The sequence below is a fragment of the Sitophilus oryzae genome, unplaced genomic scaffold (assembly GCF_002938485.1).
Source record: "Sitophilus oryzae breed Bouriz unplaced genomic scaffold, Soryzae_2.0 scaffold_1181_pilon_pilon, whole genome shotgun sequence".
NCBI classification, from domain to species: Eukaryota; Metazoa; Arthropoda; class Insecta; order Coleoptera; family Curculionidae; genus Sitophilus; species Sitophilus oryzae.
Genome location: NW_022145817.1, coordinates 1,841,495 through 1,862,031, shown reverse-complemented (window position 1 = coordinate 1,862,031; position 20,537 = coordinate 1,841,495). Strand labels below are relative to the sequence as shown.

General features: G+C 30.4%; 3 protein-coding genes and 1 long non-coding RNA gene across 4 annotated transcripts in view; 2 read left to right on the top strand and 2 right to left on the bottom strand.

Annotated features, from left to right (window-relative positions):
• Positions 1-101: 101 nt before the first annotated feature.
• LOC115891472 (ER degradation-enhancing alpha-mannosidase-like protein 2) lies at positions 102-3,714 on the bottom strand. The gene is made up of 8 exons (XM_030911925.1): positions 3,303-3,714; positions 3,126-3,236; positions 2,883-3,068; positions 2,581-2,824; positions 2,346-2,515; positions 2,132-2,292; positions 1,811-2,067; positions 102-771 (listed from the first exon to the last, which is right to left on the bottom strand). The coding sequence occupies exons 1-8, from the start codon at positions 3,416-3,418 to the stop codon at positions 133-135; spliced, it is 1,884 nt and encodes a 627-aa protein (XP_030767785.1). The 5' UTR covers positions 3,419-3,714; the 3' UTR covers positions 102-132.
• A 1,513-nt stretch (positions 3,715-5,227) lies between these two features.
• On the top strand, positions 5,228-6,346 carry LOC115891470 (39S ribosomal protein L21, mitochondrial). Its single transcript, XM_030911924.1, has 4 exons — positions 5,228-5,615; positions 5,762-5,925; positions 5,981-6,137; positions 6,192-6,346. The coding sequence occupies exons 1-4, from the start codon at positions 5,432-5,434 to the stop codon at positions 6,293-6,295; spliced, it is 609 nt and encodes a 202-aa protein (XP_030767784.1). The 5' UTR covers positions 5,228-5,431; the 3' UTR covers positions 6,296-6,346.
• Positions 6,347-7,003: 657 nt separating this feature from the next.
• The window catches only part of LOC115891469, a 16,910-nt gene continuing 3,376 nt past the window's right edge, over positions 7,004-20,537 (top strand). The window contains exons 1-5 of the mRNA XM_030911923.1: positions 7,004-7,373; positions 15,685-15,805; positions 15,869-15,933; positions 18,747-18,954; positions 19,010-19,158. Of these exons, the coding sequence (XP_030767783.1) occupies positions 7,171-7,373; positions 15,685-15,805; positions 15,869-15,933; positions 18,747-18,954; positions 19,010-19,158 (746 nt within the window). The 5' untranslated portion in view covers positions 7,004-7,170. The remainder of the gene's footprint in view (positions 7,374-15,684; positions 15,806-15,868; positions 15,934-18,746; positions 18,955-19,009; positions 19,159-20,537) is intronic.
• LOC115891471 lies at positions 10,539-12,400 on the bottom strand. Its single transcript, XR_004051861.1, has 2 exons — positions 12,234-12,400; positions 10,539-10,665 (listed from the first exon to the last, which is right to left on the bottom strand). It is a non-coding gene; the product is annotated as an uncharacterized LOC115891471 (long non-coding RNA).

Below are 20,537 nucleotides of genomic sequence, written 5' to 3'. Positions count from 1 at the left end.
GCAAAGGAAATCTGACGCCATTTTTATCATTCAGTACCTATATTTTGGTAGCAAATCTTTTAAGTGTTTTTATAAGTGGGACAGGAAAATAAAACAATGAAAACATTTTATTAAGTAAAATTAAAACCCAATTTACTTATTAAAAAATTCACCCCAAATAGATAACCTCTGTAAAAATGTCTGCGCTTTACAACTTAATAATTCATAGTTTGTTTGCCATGCTTCATTTTTTGGATATCTGTTTTCTTTTCGAAATCTCTCCAACATCACTTGAGCAATAAAAACTCTATTTTCAGCCAATAATATAGACTCTGATCCGTTTTTAAGCGTATCAGACATATTTTCTGCAACTTTTTCTGTCATATTATCAATTGACAGTTCTTCAACAGATGCTACTCCACTTTCTAGAGTAATAGTTATATTTTCAAGCGAGCTTAAGTCGTCTGATGTTCCTTTTTTATATTTCTTGATAAGCGTGCCCTGGTAAAAATCTCTGTTTGTTTCGAAAGTCTTAAAATCAAAATTTTGATTAGGAATGGTGTGACAGCAATGTAAGGCACTAGGGTCGATGGGGTGGGCTTCTGTATTGAATATGTATCCTCCAGCATTTATTACACATTCTCCATTTGGAGTATTTATAATTGTGCCATGTTCTCCTTGATTATGTATGAAATTGTCCACATCAAATAGAAGATACAAATATTTAGTGGTTTCTGAGAGAAAGAAAGACTCCATACGATCTTCTTTTCTATGATCTCTAACATCTTTAATCTACAAAAAAAAATATATTTTTAAATCACAAAAGTGCATGGTTTTTTAGTATTTTAGAACGAACATTGTTCGACTCAGGTCGACTCAGCCTTAAATGAGTACTTGGGATTCACAATCCTGAGTAATAATAGGCGGTTGAAGCGTAGTGCTAGCCACATTACCTTCCTTGTATACCGAACGGCTCAAGCATCGCAAGCTGTACTCTGTACCTTGCTACTCCCAAGGCGTCAAACGCTATATACGGGAGCTATTATTATTATTAGAATGAATATTGTACTGTATGGTTAAGTAGGCTTGGATTTTGACATTTAAAAATATTCTAATGTAATTACATAGTTAGTCCAACAAGAGGACACATGACAGTGACAGTTATTGTATGTGATTTTAATGTACAAATTATTTTTTGGATGTCATCTGTCAAAATGTTGCCTGATTAAAGGACAGACTTTATAAAGCATTCTTAATTTGATTACATTGCATAACTCATACTACTGTACGAATATACCGTATGATCGAATAAAAACGGCGTCAGCGATGGCTATGAAATGAACATCGATGACATTTCCCATATAAATTTACATATAAAATGACAGCGATCTTCATTTCATAGCCATCGCTGACGCCGGTTTTATTCGATCATACGGTATTATATGAGCGAAAAAAAAAAACGGCGTCCAGTTGACTTGGAAATGACGATCGATGACATTTCCCAAATGATTTTGCATAATCAATCATTATATAGCCATCGCTGACGCCGTTTTTAATTTGAAAATACAATATGATCAATAATATGGGGAATATCGATATAATGTTATCGATCGTCATTCCAATCCAACTGGACGCCGTTTTTTTTTCGATCATACGCTAACACAAATTGGCACCAGAGTTAAACTTGGAAAATGAAGGTTGTTCATGTTTTTTGTTCTGATTTTTGATGTAATTAATGTATTTTTTCTGTCAATAAATAAAAAAAAAATATTTTTGATCACATCCTACACTGTACTACCCTAATAAAAGAGTACTATCAGTAGTAACATACTGTGGCATATCCACATGGTGTCTTGGCACTATGTTTAATACTCCTTAGTATATCTTCCCCAGCTTGAAGTAGAAATGGATCACCAGTTGCCCTATACAGATACATAATTGACTCTATGAGTTCTGGCCGTAAAGGATAACTTTCTTTACCAGCTCCTGCTTCGTTTTGAGTTATGTAGTAAAATTCTGGGGTAAATCCATATTGTTGCCAAACTTGATGGTAATTATGAAGCGTTCGCATTGCATTAGATGTTTCCCCTGGAATAGATTAAATTGACCAATTTTTCTATGCTATTGCTAATTTTTTAAACAGATATTTCACCTATTAAACTAAGAACACCAGGCCAATATGCCTCTAGCGATTGAAAAACTGGTAAAGTAACATGCCCCTTTGTCATTGAAACCCACATGTACCAATCATCTTTTTTCAAATACTTATCAATGGCTTTTCTGGATGTATGGAACATTTCCATAAGTTCTGGTCTGTAAAACAATTTCTAAAGTTTTAAAGATAAAAGAAATTATTCTGTTAGGACCTCTGTAGCAAAATAGAGCCTTTGACTAAATATTCAAAATAAGAATCGACACCTGAGCCAATGCCAGCATCTTGAGCTGTCCATCGGCCTGTATTTGTATCAATATGATTACCAAACAGTCCAAGAGGAGACTGGTGATTAAATAGTGCATACAGTGCATTCATTGCAACCTACAAGTAAAATAAATATTTGTATTTAAATAATGGACTACAAAAAAAAATAATATTAAATTTACCTCTTCATATATGGGGTCACCAGTTAATCTGCTCAAAGTTCCAAATTCCACAATAAAAGTACCAATTCCTGCTGTGCAGGTAACCGGTGTTTCATCTTTTGGAACACCATGCCTAAGATTGACTGTACCATAGGGCATTCCCGTTTTAGTGTCAAATGCTACTATTAGTCTTTTCGCTACATCTTCGGCAAGGCGTAGTAATGGACCATTACACGGCCAGCCTGGTTCCAAGTTGATTCCAGCTCTGTTTATTACAGTTTATAGCATATCTCTATAGTTTAACAGTATCTTTAAAAACTTACATATTTGACAATAAATGTGCACTAAGTAATCCCCCAATAATTCTTATATTAGTTTCGAATACTGATACATTAATATTTGCATCGAAATCAGTCTTTGCAGAAAGAATGTCAACTACTCTTTGAAATTCTGTATGATTGCCCATTATAGCTAATGTATCTAAAGCATCGATAAGAGTTAAAGAGTAACTAAAATGGTATTTGTAAATATTCAAAATTTTTCTGTAAGGTTTAAATTAAATTTACCTCCCATATGTATCCATACCATCACAACTAATTGGCCTTAGTTCATCATATGGATATGCATATTTTAAATAACTATCATATGCGTGATAAAACATTTCTTTAACTTCGTCTCTAGATAATAATAATGTTAAATGGTAAAAGAATCACAGAAGTTAAAATAAATAGTATGTATCTTACCTAAGATTATTTAAATCATCTTTTGTATAAGTTCTTATGGGAAAAACTTCATTAACCGATATTAACATCAGTAAATAATATAATAAATTACAATTATTTGAAATAATCATTTTCATGGTCAATAATTTGGACTAAAACGTCGGTAACGCAAAAACACAGTGCAAAAACATCACATATCTCCGATGTACACGTATAAAGGTTAAAAATTACTCATTTTTACTTTGGATTTTTATATCGCTTGATGTTTAATCTAAATGAAACAAATATTTTTTTCTCTATAATATAAAAAGTAGTGTAATACCCTTGTTTATATTATTAATTATAACAATTCACAGTAACAATTCCAAGTTTTTACCAAAAATCTTTTTTCAATGTTTTCATGTTTTCAGTTCGTTTTACGCCATCTCTACGCGAGTGTGAGTAGCATATTCCTGACAGATGGCGATTTCTTTTTATTAAAAATTTTATTAATAAACCAAGTCCTTTAAGAAATTTATCTGATAAAAAGAATTGATCTGATAAGAATTTGTTGAATTAATAATAATTTAATAAATATGCAGCAAAAATACTTTTCCTAAATTTAAATATTTAAGATATAGGTTTAATGAAACGTCTTTTTCTACAATTTCGGATATAAACCAGAGATGGCGCTAAATAAAAGTGGTTAATTTTGCCGAAATACTTAATTTTTCAATTATTTTTTTTTATTTAGGATATACTAAATAAAACGCCTTTTGTACAATAGGACACCAGATTCATAGATGGCACTAAACACAATAAGATTAATATGACCGAAATACTAAAATTCTAAAAAAATATATTAAAAATTAAACATTTTCAAAATATTTTTACAGTTTACAGTAAAAGTAAATTAATCATTACAAATAAATAAAACACACTGTTCTCTATTAACTAACACAGATTGTTTATTAATTGCTACTACGGTTTCAAAATCTATGTACGTGAAACCGGTGAAATATTTTTTTGAGCCTGTGTTGTCAAGAAATCATAGAAGTCCTGAAACTAATCAAAATCAGGATTTTTGTAAGTATAACACCATTATTAAATTAAACGAATTGAACTGTTAATTACAAAACCAGAATAATTCTATTAAAAATAATATATAAACGTTTTACATAAGAATAAATAATAATATATTTGTTTCTTTTAGGCACACCATTATTAATACAAAGCAGTACACAACAATATAAATAATGCTGTGCCTAAAAGAAAAAAAATATTATTTATTCTACTACTGTAACAATGTTTATATTATATGTTTAATAGATTTATTGTCCTGATTTTGTAACGGTTATTCAATTCGTTTTATACTTACATCCTGATTTTTTTTAGTTTCGGGACTTCGATGATATCTTGCGGCAACACAGAGGAGTAAAAAAAACAAATAATGTTTCACCTTTTTATTTAAGAGAAGTGTTTCACCAAGATGGTTACGAAACTCTGGTAACAATTATTAATAAACAATCTGCGTTAGTTAATAGAGAAAAGTGGTCGAAAGGTTGTTCACAGAATATACTACGAGTGTATTATGTATTATTTGTCAGGATAAATTTATTTCTACTGTATAAATATTATATTTTGAAAATGTTTAATTTTTAATATTTTTTAAAAATTTTACTATTTCGGTAATTTTAATGGTCTTGCCTTTAGTGCCATCTATGAACATAGTGTTGTATTGTATAAAAGAGCGTTTTATTTGGCGTATACCCTAAATAAAGAAAACTTAATTTACAAATTAAGTATTTCGGCAAAGTTAACTAATTTTATTTATTGCCATCTATAGTTTATATCAAAAATTATACGAAAAGACGTTTTATTAAACCTATATCCTAAATTTTGAAATTTGGGAATAGTTTTTTGTTGAAAATTGGATCCATAATTGGATCATAGTTAGTAAATTATTATTATATTCAACAATTTTTGATCAGATAAATTCTGAAACCTTTGAGAACCTTTCGTTCTTTCATCATATTATGCTTAATGGAATGGGAGAATGTGGAAAGTCTCTTTGAATGGTATAAAAAGATCTTTTATCTTTTTATCTATGACATTGAAGATGGGAGTAATTTAAAATTTCTATTCTCTTCTGTGGAAGTAACCTTTAAAAAATGGCTAGTTTAATACCAAAATTATTAAATAATTTTAGCAGATTAGCTTTACAAAATAGCAAAAAACTAAATACGCGATCTGCACAAGTGGAGAAATTATCTAGCATATTGACCAAATGTTATGGGACGCAAGCAACACCGTACGAAATTATCGATGAAGAAAAAGACAATAAAAAATCTGATGGTAATATATTTTTGATCGGCTTTTTGGAGTGTAGAGTGTAGAGGTATATCTACACTCCATAATCGGCGTATAGATTAATCTCCTCGGTTTTTTAATTTGCATCCTATATGTTATACCTAATTTAGTTAAAATATAATTGATTTTAGAAATAATCCAAAAAGTACAGAGCCAATTGACAGAGTCAAAAGAAGGGAGATTGTTTGCAATTGTACATTTAGCTGGAAAACAGTTCCGGATTACAGAAGGAGATGTAGTGGTTGTAGAAGGCTACTGGCCACCATCTTGTGGTGAGAGAATTTCTTTGGACAAGGTACCGATATTGATACGTATTTATTACTATAAACATTATTTATTTCAATTTTTAGGTGTTACTAGTTGGAGCTTCAGATTTCACTTTAATAGGTAGGCCAGTTGTTCAAAATGGTTTAGTTAACATTGAAGCAACAGTTATAGAAAAAACGTTGTCTCACACAAAAACTCACTTTCGTAAAAAGAGGAGGAAACAGTATATGAGAATTCATTGTAAGTTTGGTTTAACAAAAAATATTAGGTTCGTTTGATAAGTTTTTTTTGTAGTTTATAAGATACCTCAAACTCATTTAAGAATCAATAGGATAAGTATTGTAGGAGAGTTAAACAATCCTCCAGAAGTTAGTGGATTAGAGAAAGCAATCTTCTAGTTTTAAATTAAATTTGTAACATAAAAAATAAAAATACCTAGTTAAATATTTTCTGTTTGTTTGACATATTTATATTTTATGAATATAAACATTTTACATGCATCTGTTTGCATGTAACAATAATCCTTTGTTTCTAACGTAATATACAGGATATGCCTGGTTATGTAACAAAAGTGATTTTTTTATTGTTAATGGAAAAGGTTGAGAATTTCTTCAATATGGCAATTATTGTCATAATTTGTTGGTTATTGGCAAAATAGGGCAACAACTGGGTAGGTATGCTGCAAAAATTCCACACAATATTACTTTTTATAATAAAATATTAGGCTGTATTAGGTACCTACTTCCTCACAAGAAAACATTTTTTAGCAACTATGTTAAAAAAAATAATTTGTTGTGATCTTTTTGGTACATCCTGTATAATCGAACGAGTCTTTTCTAGCTTATGAGGCTTATACGTAGTTATATAATTAAAATATATTCATGCATTTTAATTTTAAGAGACACTTGCTAGCTAGAGTACTTAGTACTTAAGTTTTTGTCCTTGATATCTCTAAATGACCATTTTTTGATACCTTGTTTGTTACGTTATTAATCTATAAACTTATAAAAATACTACTATAATGTTCTCTAATGTAATCATATCATAAATATTAACTCTGATAATGGTAATTGGTAATTTAAAAAATATACAAACAAAATGTTAGGTTAACTGTCATCTATTTGAATGATTTGAATATCTGACGTGGTTAAAGCTCTTTCGTTGTTTTTGTTTGCTTTTCCTGGTATAAAACCTTGGAACAAAATCATTACTGCATTTAATTGTGTTTTATTTCTTCTGTTGACTTACTAATAATTAATTTAGAATAATCAAGATGTCTTTAAAAAATTTAAATGAAACCATTTCACCAGCATTTACCGAAAAATCCATTCATGAAATGTTATTAAACAAGGGCGAATTAAAGAAAATAAAACATTTTAAAATTGATATAGACCAGAACAATCAATCGAAAAAAGGAGATTCGTATTTAAGCACGATTTGCAAGTTTTCTATAATAGCCAGTGGTGAAAATAATAAGTAAGTACAGTTTAGTTTACCTATTAAATCAATAATTTTTTCAAGCATCTATAGTTCTTCTCACGCTCAAGTTTTTCCAAATAGACAGAATACAATCTAGGTAATCAAGTTGGTATTTTTTTTAATAAAATTAAGTTGAATTAAGTTGATAAGAGTAAAAACAGAACCGGATTAGATTCAAATTATTTAAAAGAATATAAAATTTAATTTATTTTTAGTTTTTAAAAGAACAATTTATGAAAATATACATATGTCAATAAAAGTTTTTGAACCATATAAATTCAAATAAATTGAGATTCGCTCTACCACTTATATCCATATAATTTCTGTATATTTGATAAAGTATAACAAACACAAAAATATTACATTTATCTGCTACCCTGATGGAAAAACAAAAATTGAGCGTACAGACAAAAAGTCGTTTTTTGATAGTTCATATATCAGAGATTATATCAATCTAACAACACAATCTAACAGCAAACAAAGGAACCGCAATAACATAATATATTATTTAAAGGAGCGATTCTTGAACCTGTTCTAAGAAAAAAACTTTGTATGAATGTACCCAAAATGCTGTCTGTCATTTTACCAAAATACCGCTGTCATTTTATATGTATTAGCAGAGGTATTAGTTTTATTTAATAGTTAGTCAATGTGCCTGTATAAGTCGATGCTGCCAACTGGTGGCAGAAATTAAAACGTAAAAAGGGGCGGAGACTATTGAATTTGGCAAAGAAGTAGGGACTAGGAATTCTTCGAATTTAATTCTCGGTAAAGAATAAAATATCTTATCTGCTTTGAACCGAATTTTTACCTCAAAGCGTTATTTACATTTTTTATTTTTGGATATGGATTTATATTTATTTTGATTTTCATGGCCCCTTGTTAAATACTAAATTATTATATTAGGTATATATTTTATTTCTAGATGGATAATTAAAAAAATATATGAAACTATACCTACCTACCTCTGTAACTTTGTAAAAAGTATGACGGATTTAACATAATGTTTTTTTTTAAATGTAACATCCTATTTTATTTTAGATCCTGCGTAAAATTATTACTTTTTTATGTATAATCCTTGTATAATGGTGTAACCTAAAACTAGTTTTCTAATATTTCAATTTGTTGATGAAGAAAAAATATTAGATACTATGTAGATATTTAAGGCAGATGCTACAGGGTGTTCAACATATATTAATGGTTAATTCTACGTATTTAAAATTAAAAAAATATCTGCAGACTCTTTCAATGACACAGCCTATACTGAGTGTTTTTTTTTAAAGTGGTTCACCTCTATAACTTTTTTATTTTTTCAGATTCCGAGAAAAAAACTAAATTGGGAATGTTAGTAGGTATATGACATAAATCGAGATTGATTCGTATTCAGTTAGTTTCGGTCACTTCCTGTTTCACCGGAAATGTATACATTTGATTTTTAAATGGTACCCTCGGTATTTTTTATACCGTAAGATCGAATAAAAACGGCGTCAGCGATGGCTATGAAATGAACATCGATGACATTTCTCATATAAATTTACATATAAAATGACAGCGCTTTTCATTTCATAGCCATTGCTGACGCCGTTTTTATTCGATCATACGGTACTTTATTTGATAGAAAATGACATTCTGAATAGAATGACAACTTTTGACATCAACAATCATATGTCAACTTTTGACATTTTCAATTAAATCAAAAATAGCATTTTAAAATTCAATCTAGTGTCATGGCTGTGTTAAAACCATTATTTTTTAATCAAGGATTAATCAAGGAGCTTTGGAAAAATTGATTTGGTCGTCTAATATTTTTTGTGTCTTTTCCTGGTCAGTTGAAATATGCCCATTTCGTATTTTAATCATAACTCAATTTTTTTTAATGAAACGAGAGTGGCTCATTAGCATATTTGGAAAAGCATTTTTTGATACCTAATAAATTTTGGTACCTAATTTTGGTAAATAATTTGGTACCACACACTCCGTATGTCGAGTCAAACTGTCGTTATCTTTACGACCGGTTACATGTTGTTTATTATCATGGCACTCTACTAGATTGAACTTTAAAATACTATTTTTTAAGTAAAAGAGTCAAAAGTTGACATTGAATTATTCTATTGAGAATGCCATATTCTGCAAAATAAAGTAAAAAAATACCGACGGTACCATTTAAAAACCAAAAGTTGTAGTCATTTCCGGTGAAACAAGAAATGACCGAAACTAATTGAATACATCAATCAAGCTACTTTTGAAAAACACCCGATATATTATAATTCTTTCTGATAGATTTTACAAAATCCTTCAACTTCTATTAAGAATGTCATATAACTAAATAAATCACTTTACTTAATGTTTAATAATAAATAATTTTTGTTTTGTCATATGGCAACTTGTTATAATGTAAATGAATTAAAAGAAGGATAAAATTCAGAACAGATTGCAAGCTGTTGAGTATAGGTGTACTTAATATACTTTCTTAACAAATGTTGAAAGGTTTTGTAAAATCACTAGAAAAAATAATAATATATATATCGGATCAGCCAAAAAAAATGTTTGAACACAGTGTAGCATCTAACTGCAAGTATTTTTACATATAAATATATTTTTTTTTCATCTCTGTAAAACACTCCTACCAAATTTGTGTAGTCCAACTTCGGAAACAACTGACAGTTAAGTAACATAGGAATAAAATTTTACTTTTTTTTTAAATTGTAAATACTTACTAACGTTATTTATAAAAAAAAGTTATAGAATTTTAGGCAGAATCGAAAATAAAATAAAAATGGAGTTTTGCATTAAAAAACATGTATCCGCCACATTTTTTGAAGCAACCAGTATACTCAAAAATAACATTTGAACTGTGTCTCTAAAGATTCTCTATACCCTTTTTTTTATTTTTTTGGAATTCCCAAAACAAACGAGATAATTAACTTTATTTCTTTCGTGATATCTCATTTTATAATATTTCGGAAGAATTAATCAGGTATCTTATTTTTATAATTATTAGAAATAAATCGGAATTAAAGGATAAGGGATATGTAAATATATACCATACGATAAAAAAAAACGGCCTCAGAGGTGGTTTGGAAATGAATATCGATGTCATTTGTACGTAAACAAATAGACGCCGTTTTTTTTCGCTCATACCGTATAAGAAAAAAAATTTAATAAAGCAAACGCATTTATTAATACATGTATATAGATTTACATGGTATGAAGAAATTCGCATTATGATCTCTGAAGGTCCCACCAATGCTTGGTTAAAGTGGCGAGTACGACCACTTAGCAGTCACACCTATAATAATTTAATAAAATATGAATATAATAAACAAACTTATTTCTTTTAGATTTTTTAAAAGCGAGTTATATGTGTTAAGTGGTTTTTGATTATTTTAGCTAATTTTTTAGACATATGATTATTTTAGACCAAATTGTCTGCCCACTCAAACGTCTTTCAAAATTATAATGTAGGAAATTCTTAATATGTTTTAATTGGGAATACTTTTAGAAAGTTTCATTTTCACCAAACAAAACTACGTGTGTATAATAAATTGCAGTATAATCAACTATAATGCACGATATATACTGGGGGCGTCAAAACTAGATGTTGGGTTTTCTCAATTATTTCGAACAGAAGTCCAATTTTTCTCCAAAAATTTTGTCCAACTTTGTTTTGAAAAATAATTTTAAATCCATAATCGATGTTTATACAGCAATGTCCTCTTTTAGAATAGATAATTATTTTCAGCTGCATCGATAAAATAAATCATATTTACTGATGCCAAGTAAAAAAATAATTAGGAAATTATTTTAGACATCTAATTCTTAATTTTTTGTCGCTGATAAATAGATACATCACTTTTGACGACAAACCTACTAATAAAAATTGCGTAAAACAAATCATGTTTATTCGCAAAGAGACAATTGAAAACAATTTAATAACTATTAATTTGGGATATAGATCTTAATAAAACAAAAGTTGCATAAAAGCTTTGTTGATTTATGATATAAAACACAGTGTTTCATTTGAAATAGCAAAGAAAAATATAATATCTAGTTTTGACTCATCCTGTATATAATAAACAATTTAGTCTATTTTAATATTATTATATGAATTATATAATTATTAATTATTAACTTAAATTAGTTCCAGTAAAAAACGTCGATATTACCTATTTTTAACTTAACTTAGAAAGAGAGGGCTTTTAAATATATATTTTATTATATAAACAATAAAATTCAATCCAAAAGGGTCAAAAATATATTCTTTGGTCAAAATGAACTCTATACGACTACGACATTATGGTATTTTTTGAATGACAATTTAATAACAAATCCACCAAGCAAAAATACAAAATATAGCCTTTCTTTTCACAAACTCATAACCTTTGCTCATAACTAATAACTTTAAAAGTAAATATATATTTGAATCATCCTGTATATCTATAAAAATACCTCCCTGTCAAATTTACGCTATTACTTTTGCAAGCATATTTTACAAAAAATATGATTTGAGTGAAAATATAAAATAGGAAATCTGATATGAAGCTTTATCTAAACACAGGGTTGACTGTAGATAAAAATATTTTACGTTATCAAGTTATTAAGAAAAATTCTCGGAAAATTATAAAATACACAATATATCTGACAATTCCAAAAAGCAAAGTGAGAAATGAAACAATTTATAGCATAAAATCAGTATTTTTAACTTTTAAGCAAACTGGGCATTATCGTTTAATCTATCTATCAATCTATCAAATGTTTATTATTAAACTTATCTCAGACTCTATAACATTTTTCCCAAGAGTGATTTAAAACAAATTTATATGAATTTAGAAATAAATATGAACAGTATTTACTTACCTGTAAAACAGATGCTTTTTGCTTAATTAAATATGTTGGAAAATATTATCCAGTAGGTACAAATACACAACACTTAAACACAACAAAATAAACTAATAAAATAATAGTTTCTAATCCAAATTTCACAAATACTGTTTATGTTTCTTCGCGAGGGACAGAAAAACTGAATTTTTTAATTACTCAGATATGCATTAAGGTATATTTCAATTCAAAAGCTTATAAATATTTATTTTTATAAGACATAACCTAAACGAAACGAAATTACAAGTCGAGAAAGATCAACAAAACTGCTGAATTTAGAAGCGAATATAACTTTTTTCCTTTTTTCTTGTCACAGTTGAAACAAACAAGGATAAAGCTATTTTCGTAAAACATGGGTGAAACGTGCTAATAAGTGGCCCAATAGATGTGACCTCGCGCCCTTCCATTTTTGAACGATGGGCGGGTTTAACGGATTCCCCTCAAAGAAAATCGTAGGGGAATACAAAAATTCAGAACGGGCAAGGCGCCACCTAGAAGACGGGCTTGTACTAAGCCCTCATTGTACATCTATTTGTTTTATTTTATATGGAACATGTCATCGATCGTCATTTCCGAGCCAACTGGACGCCATTTTTTTTCGATCGTATGGTAATGTCCTGAACTTCTTAACTACTAATTTTTTTTTCATTATATAATATTATATAACTCTGATATATGTTATTATAGATATCTTTATAAAACTTGATCCACGTCTTCTATGCCGTAAAACGTCTTTTTGCTATTCAAACAAAATTATTTATTTTAACCAGTGGCGTCCACATGGGTTTTATATAGAATTTTTCCGAGAAAAAATGGTACGTCACTGACTTGTCTTAAAATAAACATAATTTTCAAAATCTTTATTTATTTTTAAACATTTTTCGTCTCTTCATTTTTTTTGTTGCGCGCATAGTTTTTGCTTAAAAAATTGAAGTACTTCAGGGTCAACCTGCCAAAAGTCTGATGCGGTGACTGTTCAAATCGTTTCTGCTTCAACAGAATGGAAACTGAGAGATATAAGAACTTTTTTTTGTACTTTAAAATAATAATTATGCATATTCTATTGGCTGAAATTCGAAACTTCAATCTGTCAAAAATTTCAGCCAATAGAATTGCTGATACAACAAAATTGTATTTACGTGAAGGAGTGGTAATAAGGATTAATAATTAAAATAGGATTAATTTAAACGTACATATTTCTTATACGGGCCGTAAACTCCACTAACATCCACTGCCTAGGTCCTATAAAATAATAAGTAAATGTCGAATTAAGGAAAAGTTACGTGAGTAGAACTATTGTAACGGTATCGACTTGTGGGTAAAAAATTAGGTGAAGAGTTAATTTTTTTAAATTACGCCGCAGTAGAATTTTTTTTGGCGCATTCACCATTTTGTCAACATTTTTTAAAATATTATTTGAAAATTTTTTGCTGCATTCGCCATTTTGTCAACTTTTTTTTGTTATTATTTATACACTAATACCTATAATATTGTCGTTTTAGTTTGGGCTATAAAGCATTAAGTAAAAAGAGATAAAACCAGTTTTCGATAAACACATTATTTTGCATTCCAGTGAAAATATAATTAAATTTAAATTAAATATAATAAACATTAAGTGTATATAGTGTCCATCATAAAGTTGGATCCATATGGACGTTTTTTTTGTATTAGAGTTTTTAAAAATCTTTTTGTGGCAATCACTTCTGCTTTGAAAACAACTTAAAACGCACCAAGCCAAAGTTGACAGCTAACATCTGGGAGCTGTCAAATACAAAATATTTAAAAGAAATTTTTAAAAATTGGTTAAATTATTATTTTAAAAAAAGTGACTAACAAAATTATGTTTCAACTTTGATTTAGTGCATTTTAAGTTGTTTTTAAAGCAGAATTGATAGCCACAAAAAGTTTTTGTTTTATAGAGTCTAATGCCGGTTCCACATTCTCGTCCGAATACGCTCGCTGTATCTCGCCGAGCTTCTCGGCCGAGAAATTCGTGCTCGGGTACGACCATACACATTCTCGCTAAATTAGCGAATGTTTCAGTTGCAGTTGTGAACTCCCGGGAAATCCATCATCCGTGCGAGAACGCGAGAAGATGGCCGACGCAGAAGTTGCTGCTGCTGTTTATATCACAACACAACACAACCTCTGAACCCACCTAAATCTCGCGGTAATATGCGTATTAATGCGAGAACCCGAGAACGTACACTATTGTGCTCGCTCATCCTCGGTATCACAGCTCGGTATTCTCGCGAGCACCTTTGACTCGGGCCCAAAAAAAGACTTTCGACGGAGCACCGGCGATGCCGGGAAAGACAAAGCGAGGTAAAGCGAGCGGTCCCATCTACACACTCGTTCTCGGGCTTTCTCACCGAGCAACAGCGAGAATGCGGAACCGGCATAACGTTTTTTTCTCAAGCATTAACTGACATTTTAAATGTTCTGCAGAATCCCCGTGTTTATGCAAAGATCTTGTTATATTTACGAAATCAGTGAACCCTTCTTTATTCCAAATGCCATGTTTATTAGAAAATAGTAAACATGACCAAAATAATTTTTGTAATAAAACAATACTACTACATAGCCAATTAAAATCAGAAAACCAGGAAGACTTAAATTTAATATTATAAGATTGACCACTTTTTCTTATTTCTAGTTGGTCGCCCTTGAGATAAAACATCCCTCTTATCTTCATCTATCCACCGTCTGAAGGGAGTTTCCAATAAATTGCACACCAAGTCCTTAATTGGGTTCATTTTTTAACACATACACACACAAAACAGTTTTAAAACACAACAACAAAACAAACAGCAAAAATCGGCAAAAATTAACAAGTTAAATCAACAAAAGCCATTAACAAACAACAATAAATAACAACAACAACTTTACAGTCTTTACACGGTTAACTACTCGCCGAAGTAGCCGAATATTAGCATAAATGCATAAATTATGTGCCGCCGTCACGCATTTCCTGAACAAAAGGAAGACGAAGAGAACTGCCCAAAACCAAAAACTTATTCACATCGGTCCTCGATAATAAATTTCGGGGCGGGGGATTTACATCTGCCGCTAGACTGACGTCACATTACCATGGAAACAGTGCAGTCGCTTAGCTCAGAAATAGAAACAGTTTCACTTGCACTTCTGGCTTGTAGGCGCGTGCGGGCCTATAATGCTACTTTTTCGGCCGGAATTAACGATGCGGTGGACCTATTATGCAGAGGTCCGCCCGGAAAAAAATAAATAACTTATAAAAAATTACCATTTTATTATTTAGATGCATGTAAATATATTAAACTAAATTAATATTTTAAGCAGTAAAGTTTTTTTCTTTAATTTGAGTATTTTTTCGGTGAAGTGCCCCTTCACCTACTGCACCTGACGAGCCGCCACTGTATTGTAATATAGTCGTTAAAATTTTTACTTTTAGTGGAGAAAACGCAGATGTAACTTTGCCTGTTATTGTAAAATCTTTTCCAAAAAATATAGCCAGACAAAAGACCTTTCGATCGCCAGACTTCTTCAAAACAGAAATCGATTTTTATCGACAGGTTATATACGAAATTATATTCTTATGTGCAAATTATTAAATAGCATTTTTTTTTGTTTTTTAGGTGTGGCCCGCTATGAAGGAATTTAAATTAAGAAAAATTGCCAATGAAAAAGATGAAATCCCATTGTAAGTATATTCTATACCTATATGTATACTGTATAATCAAGAAAAAAAACGGTGTTAAGATGGCTTGAAAATGACGATCGTCGATATTTTCGATATAAATTCCATAAATATAAAATGACAGCGATCGTCATTTCCAAGCCAACTCTAACGCCGTTTTTTTTATCGTATTGTATTTAAAATACTACACCTACACCTACATTAATTTATATTATAAGCAAAAACAATTTCGTGTACTTTTTGAAAAAATGGCGTATGCGCCAAGTTATTCTAGAAATACCGATCGATGATAAACGTATGTCCAACGAGAGGACACATGACAGTTGTTTTCTGCCATTTTAATGCTCAGGTGAATTCAATAATTAAATCAATTCAATGAAGCCAGTGGCGTATCTAGAGATTGAGTCTGGGAGGGGTAGAAGCAATATTTAAATAAAGTACTAAATTTTAATTTTATTTTCGCTGAAACGTATTGTCACTGTGGAATTAAATATAGTTTGATTGGTTTGGATTTTCAATTTTGATTGGTATCATTAACTTCTTTTGAGATAGTTTGCTTTATCACGCATTTTATCACAAATTTCTTCCTGGGAAGGGTCATTTTACCCCCATTACCCCTTCCGTATAGGCGCCCCTGGCTGAAGCAGAATTTGTGTTGTTAGACAACGAATATGTCACCAACGAGAAATTTAGCGATTTTTAATAATTTGTTGTGTTTAGTGGACTTTGTATAAATTTTATTACAATGATGATTTGTTCAGCTTTCAAGTGTAAAAGCCGCAACGATAAGAAAGAGCGAGGAGTTACGTTTCAAAAGTAAATAAACAGTCCACTCCACCTTTTTAGCGTTTTCTTATTGAATTTGATAATTATTCTGATATATTATATGTATATTATATTATACGTACTTGATACGTGCTATACGTCGATACTAATTTTGTACCTTTTGTTAACATTGTAATACACTTTTTTTGTAATTAATTAGTATGATACCACGTAAATAAGCAGCATACATTTATCAAAAATATAAATATCTATTCGAGCAGCTAAGTTAAGAAAAATATGTTTGGAGGTATGGTAACAATTTGGCCTCGGGTGTTATTGGTCCTTGTATCCAAAAATATCCTTATGGGTTTTTCGCCACTGCACTGCAAGAAAAATCTACAATATAAAATAGTTATTTTTTGTAAACACTTCTGCGTTAAACCTAAACGGACGCTGCTTGTCAGAAGTTGTGTTTACAGTAATAAAAATTTGCCTAACAAAGAAAAAAAATGCTTAACGTTTCGGAAAGTTTTCTCTTTCCGTCGTTGGAAGCAAAAAAATATAAAGAATCAAGAAAAAAACTATTTAAAATATTTAAATTGAACTATTCGAGAATACTTTACTTTTTAAAACAGATACGTCTACAAGAAATCGTTGACGTTCTGTTAAAATGACATTATATTATATAATAAAATAAAAAAAAAATGATAATGTCATCTTAACAATAATTTTTTTCAATATAATGTCATTTTAACAGAACGTCAACGATTTCTTGTAGACGTATCTGTTTTAAAAAGTAAAGTGTTCTCGAATAGTTCAATTTAAATATTTTAAATAGTTTTTTTCTTGATTCTTTATATTTTTTTGCTTCCGACGACGGAAAGAGAAAACTTTCCGAAACGTTAAGCATTTTTTTTCTTTGTTAGGCAAATTTTTATTACTGTAAACATAACTTCTGACAAGCAGCGTCCGTTTAGGTTTAACGCCAGAAGTGTTTACAAAAAATAACTATTTTATTTTGTAGATTTTTCTTGCAGTGCAGTGGTGAAAAACCCATAAGGATATTTTTGGATAGATGAATCCGCCACATAGGTATAGACATTTTTTTATTGGTCCTTGTATTCTTTAGTCATTGGATAAATTGAATTTTCTGTCATTTTTCCAATGCCATTTGCCGAACTATAGATAGTGTCATACTATAGAGTATTATGATCATTATATTATATTGTTTTACTGCAATCTTGAAAATATTTCTGTTGTAATTTGTTGTTTTAACTGTCAAAGTCTTGTCAAAACATATATTTGGTTATAAATATAAAATGGAATGACCCGTTGGTCGTACTGCAAGCACACCAATGGACTGACGCACAAAAACGAATCAATCAAAGAAACGCGATATAGTATCGACTTTGTCAATCACGCTAACATTTTAGAATAAGTAGGAGGAGCGCAGGCAGATGATTAGACCGGGCCTTTAAAAACCTACGTCTGCGGTAAAAATTTACGTTTTTAATGTAAAAATTATAGCGCGCGTGTCGATTCTAACTTCATCAAGCGATGAATCGCTCCCAAACTTTCGTGGCGTTTACTCTATCAAGAGATAACTTTCAATTGGCATTAAACGGCCTACACAATTTTGATATCAAAAGAAAAAGAGTCAGTGGCCAACATGTTTTATTTTTGGAAAATATTCCAGTGATAATCCATATGCACATCACTGATGAATTTATCGACACTTTTTTAGCATTAAAATATGTAGCACTTATAGTAATTTTTATACTCAAAATTTCATTCATATCACTAAAAATACTTGGAAGAAAATTATAATAAATTGCAAAATTATTAAGACTTTTAATACACTGTAGCTACGAAACAAAGCAGAATCGGACCTATGTTGATATGAAAAATAAATCTTATTTTTACATGAAGTCTCTGAATCTCCCCACGAGAGATGGCACATGTTTTTTGAAACACCCTGTATATATTTTTTTCATTTAAGGTGTTCTTTTCGGAGCATTAGGTCATGCTGTATGGGGTTTTTCTATTTTCAGATATTTAAGCAGTTACTGCGATGGCCAAAACGACTTTTTGGCCTTGGAAGATTTGAGCTGTCAAGGATTTAAAGCTGCCGGCCGAGTTGAAAATTTTAGCTTGGAATCAATCCGCGTATTTTTGACGACGCTGGCCAAATTCCACGCTCTATCGCTCGCGCTAAAACAAAACAACCCTGAATTTGTAGAATTAGCAAAGGGCTTGGCGGTGGGTATACTTATTTCACAAAACAGTATTTTCATTAACACATATATATTTACAGGAAAGCTATTTTTCTGAAAAATTTCGACCTTGGTACGAGAATTTTATGTACAAATCTATGGGTCCACAGTATATGGAAGCGGCAAAAGCTTTATTACCTGAAAAGTATTGCGAAAAATTGCAAAAACTGTTCTCCACAGACTTTTTTGGGTATAATACATATTTATTTATTTATTATTATTTCTTACCATTTTTTGCCTTTTCAGTAAACCATGAATTTGCATTTGAGATTCACCATTTCTCTATTTGCTTGTAATGATACTCTATATAAAACATCAAGTTTATGTGATTTATCATGAGCATAGAGAGGTAACACAAAAGATAGTGCAACTTCGATAAAAGAATGTTATAGTCTATTTCTTAATGCTTGATAGCACAAGACCTTCATTATAACTGTAAAAGGCGTTTTGTTGTGTACAGTGTTGAGGGTATATATTCCAATGAAATTGAGATAACTTTAACACGCGTTTGTAGATGGTAAAACCAAACCAAACAATAGGTAATAAAGATATTTGCAGGGACTGATCGCACCAGGTATTAAGGTATTAAGGTTTTAAGATTTATTTTAAGTTTTGTTAAAATATATTTTGTTACACAGCGTAAAATAATATGATAATGGCGATACAAATATTTATTTACCCGTTATTAGTATTTTCAGTAAGACTGGATTATATGAGCACACTCAATTCTAATACCTATTAGTGAAGAAATCTAAAGTTTTTATTGCTAAATGAATGTAACAAGTTACAAACCATAAATAACAAAACTACAAAAAGCAATGTCACACGTTTAGAAACACATTTCCAATTATTGTTAAGTAGTTACAATAATTAAAATACATAATATGTAATTATAAAGCATCCTCCCTCCTCACTGAAGCCAGAGCCGTTAAGCCCCGTTCTCAGAACGACGTCGTGTCGCTGGCGACACAGCTTGACATTTCAAACAACCAATGGGAGCTGTACTAAATTTAAAATTGACAGCTGTTTGAATTTTGTACAAATCTCATTGGTCCTCTTGACGTGTCGCTGGCGACAGTCGCTGTTCTGAGAACGGGGCTTCAGAATTCCCAACTGACATTAGCAGAGGTTCTACTGTCTCCTCCAAGACATTGTCCTGTCATTGTCAAGATCAGACATTTTAGCTCCTGTTTTATGACGTGTGGTTAACTCTATAAATCGTAGCTTTACAAACTCCCGTAATATTTGAACATTTCGTAACTAGACTTCTCACAGTAGCCGAGGGATCTTGATGCACAAAGAAGTCATGAACATTTAAAAGTATAGTTTTCGCACTTAAGTCAAGAATACCTTTTATCTTCTTCTCAGAGTGCCGTCTTCATTGTTCATTGAAGGTTGGCAACAATCTCGGCGAACTTCAGACCATCTTGGGCAGCTCGAAATAACGAGTGTGCATCCATACCGGTCCAATCTCTGATGTTTTTCAACCATGAATGCTTCTTTCTATCTATACCCCGCTTGCCCTCAATATTCACTCCATTATCAATTTTAACAGCTCATATCTACTTC

Excerpts from the sequence above, each read along its gene's own strand:
- LOC115891472 (XM_030911925.1), bottom strand. The coding sequence starts at position 3,418 with ATGAAAATGATTATTTCAAATAATTGTAATTTATTATATTATTTACTG. Across the intron at positions 2,825-2,882 it reads GCACATTTATTGTCAAATAT|AGCTGGAATCAACTTGGAAC; the intron begins GTAAGTTTTTAA and ends TGTAATAAACAG. Across the intron at positions 2,068-2,131 it reads TGGTGTTCTTAGTTTAATAG|GGGAAACATCTAATGCAATG; the intron begins GTGAAATATCTG and ends AATCTATTCCAG.
- LOC115891470 (XM_030911924.1), top strand. The coding sequence starts at position 5,432 with ATGGCTAGTTTAATACCAAAATTATTAAATAATTTTAGCAGATTAGCT. Across the intron at positions 5,616-5,761 it reads AGACAATAAAAAATCTGATG|AAATAATCCAAAAAGTACAG; the intron begins GTAATATATTTT and ends AATTGATTTTAG. Across the intron at positions 6,138-6,191 it reads ACAGTATATGAGAATTCATT|TTTATAAGATACCTCAAACT; the intron begins GTAAGTTTGGTT and ends TTTTTTTTGTAG.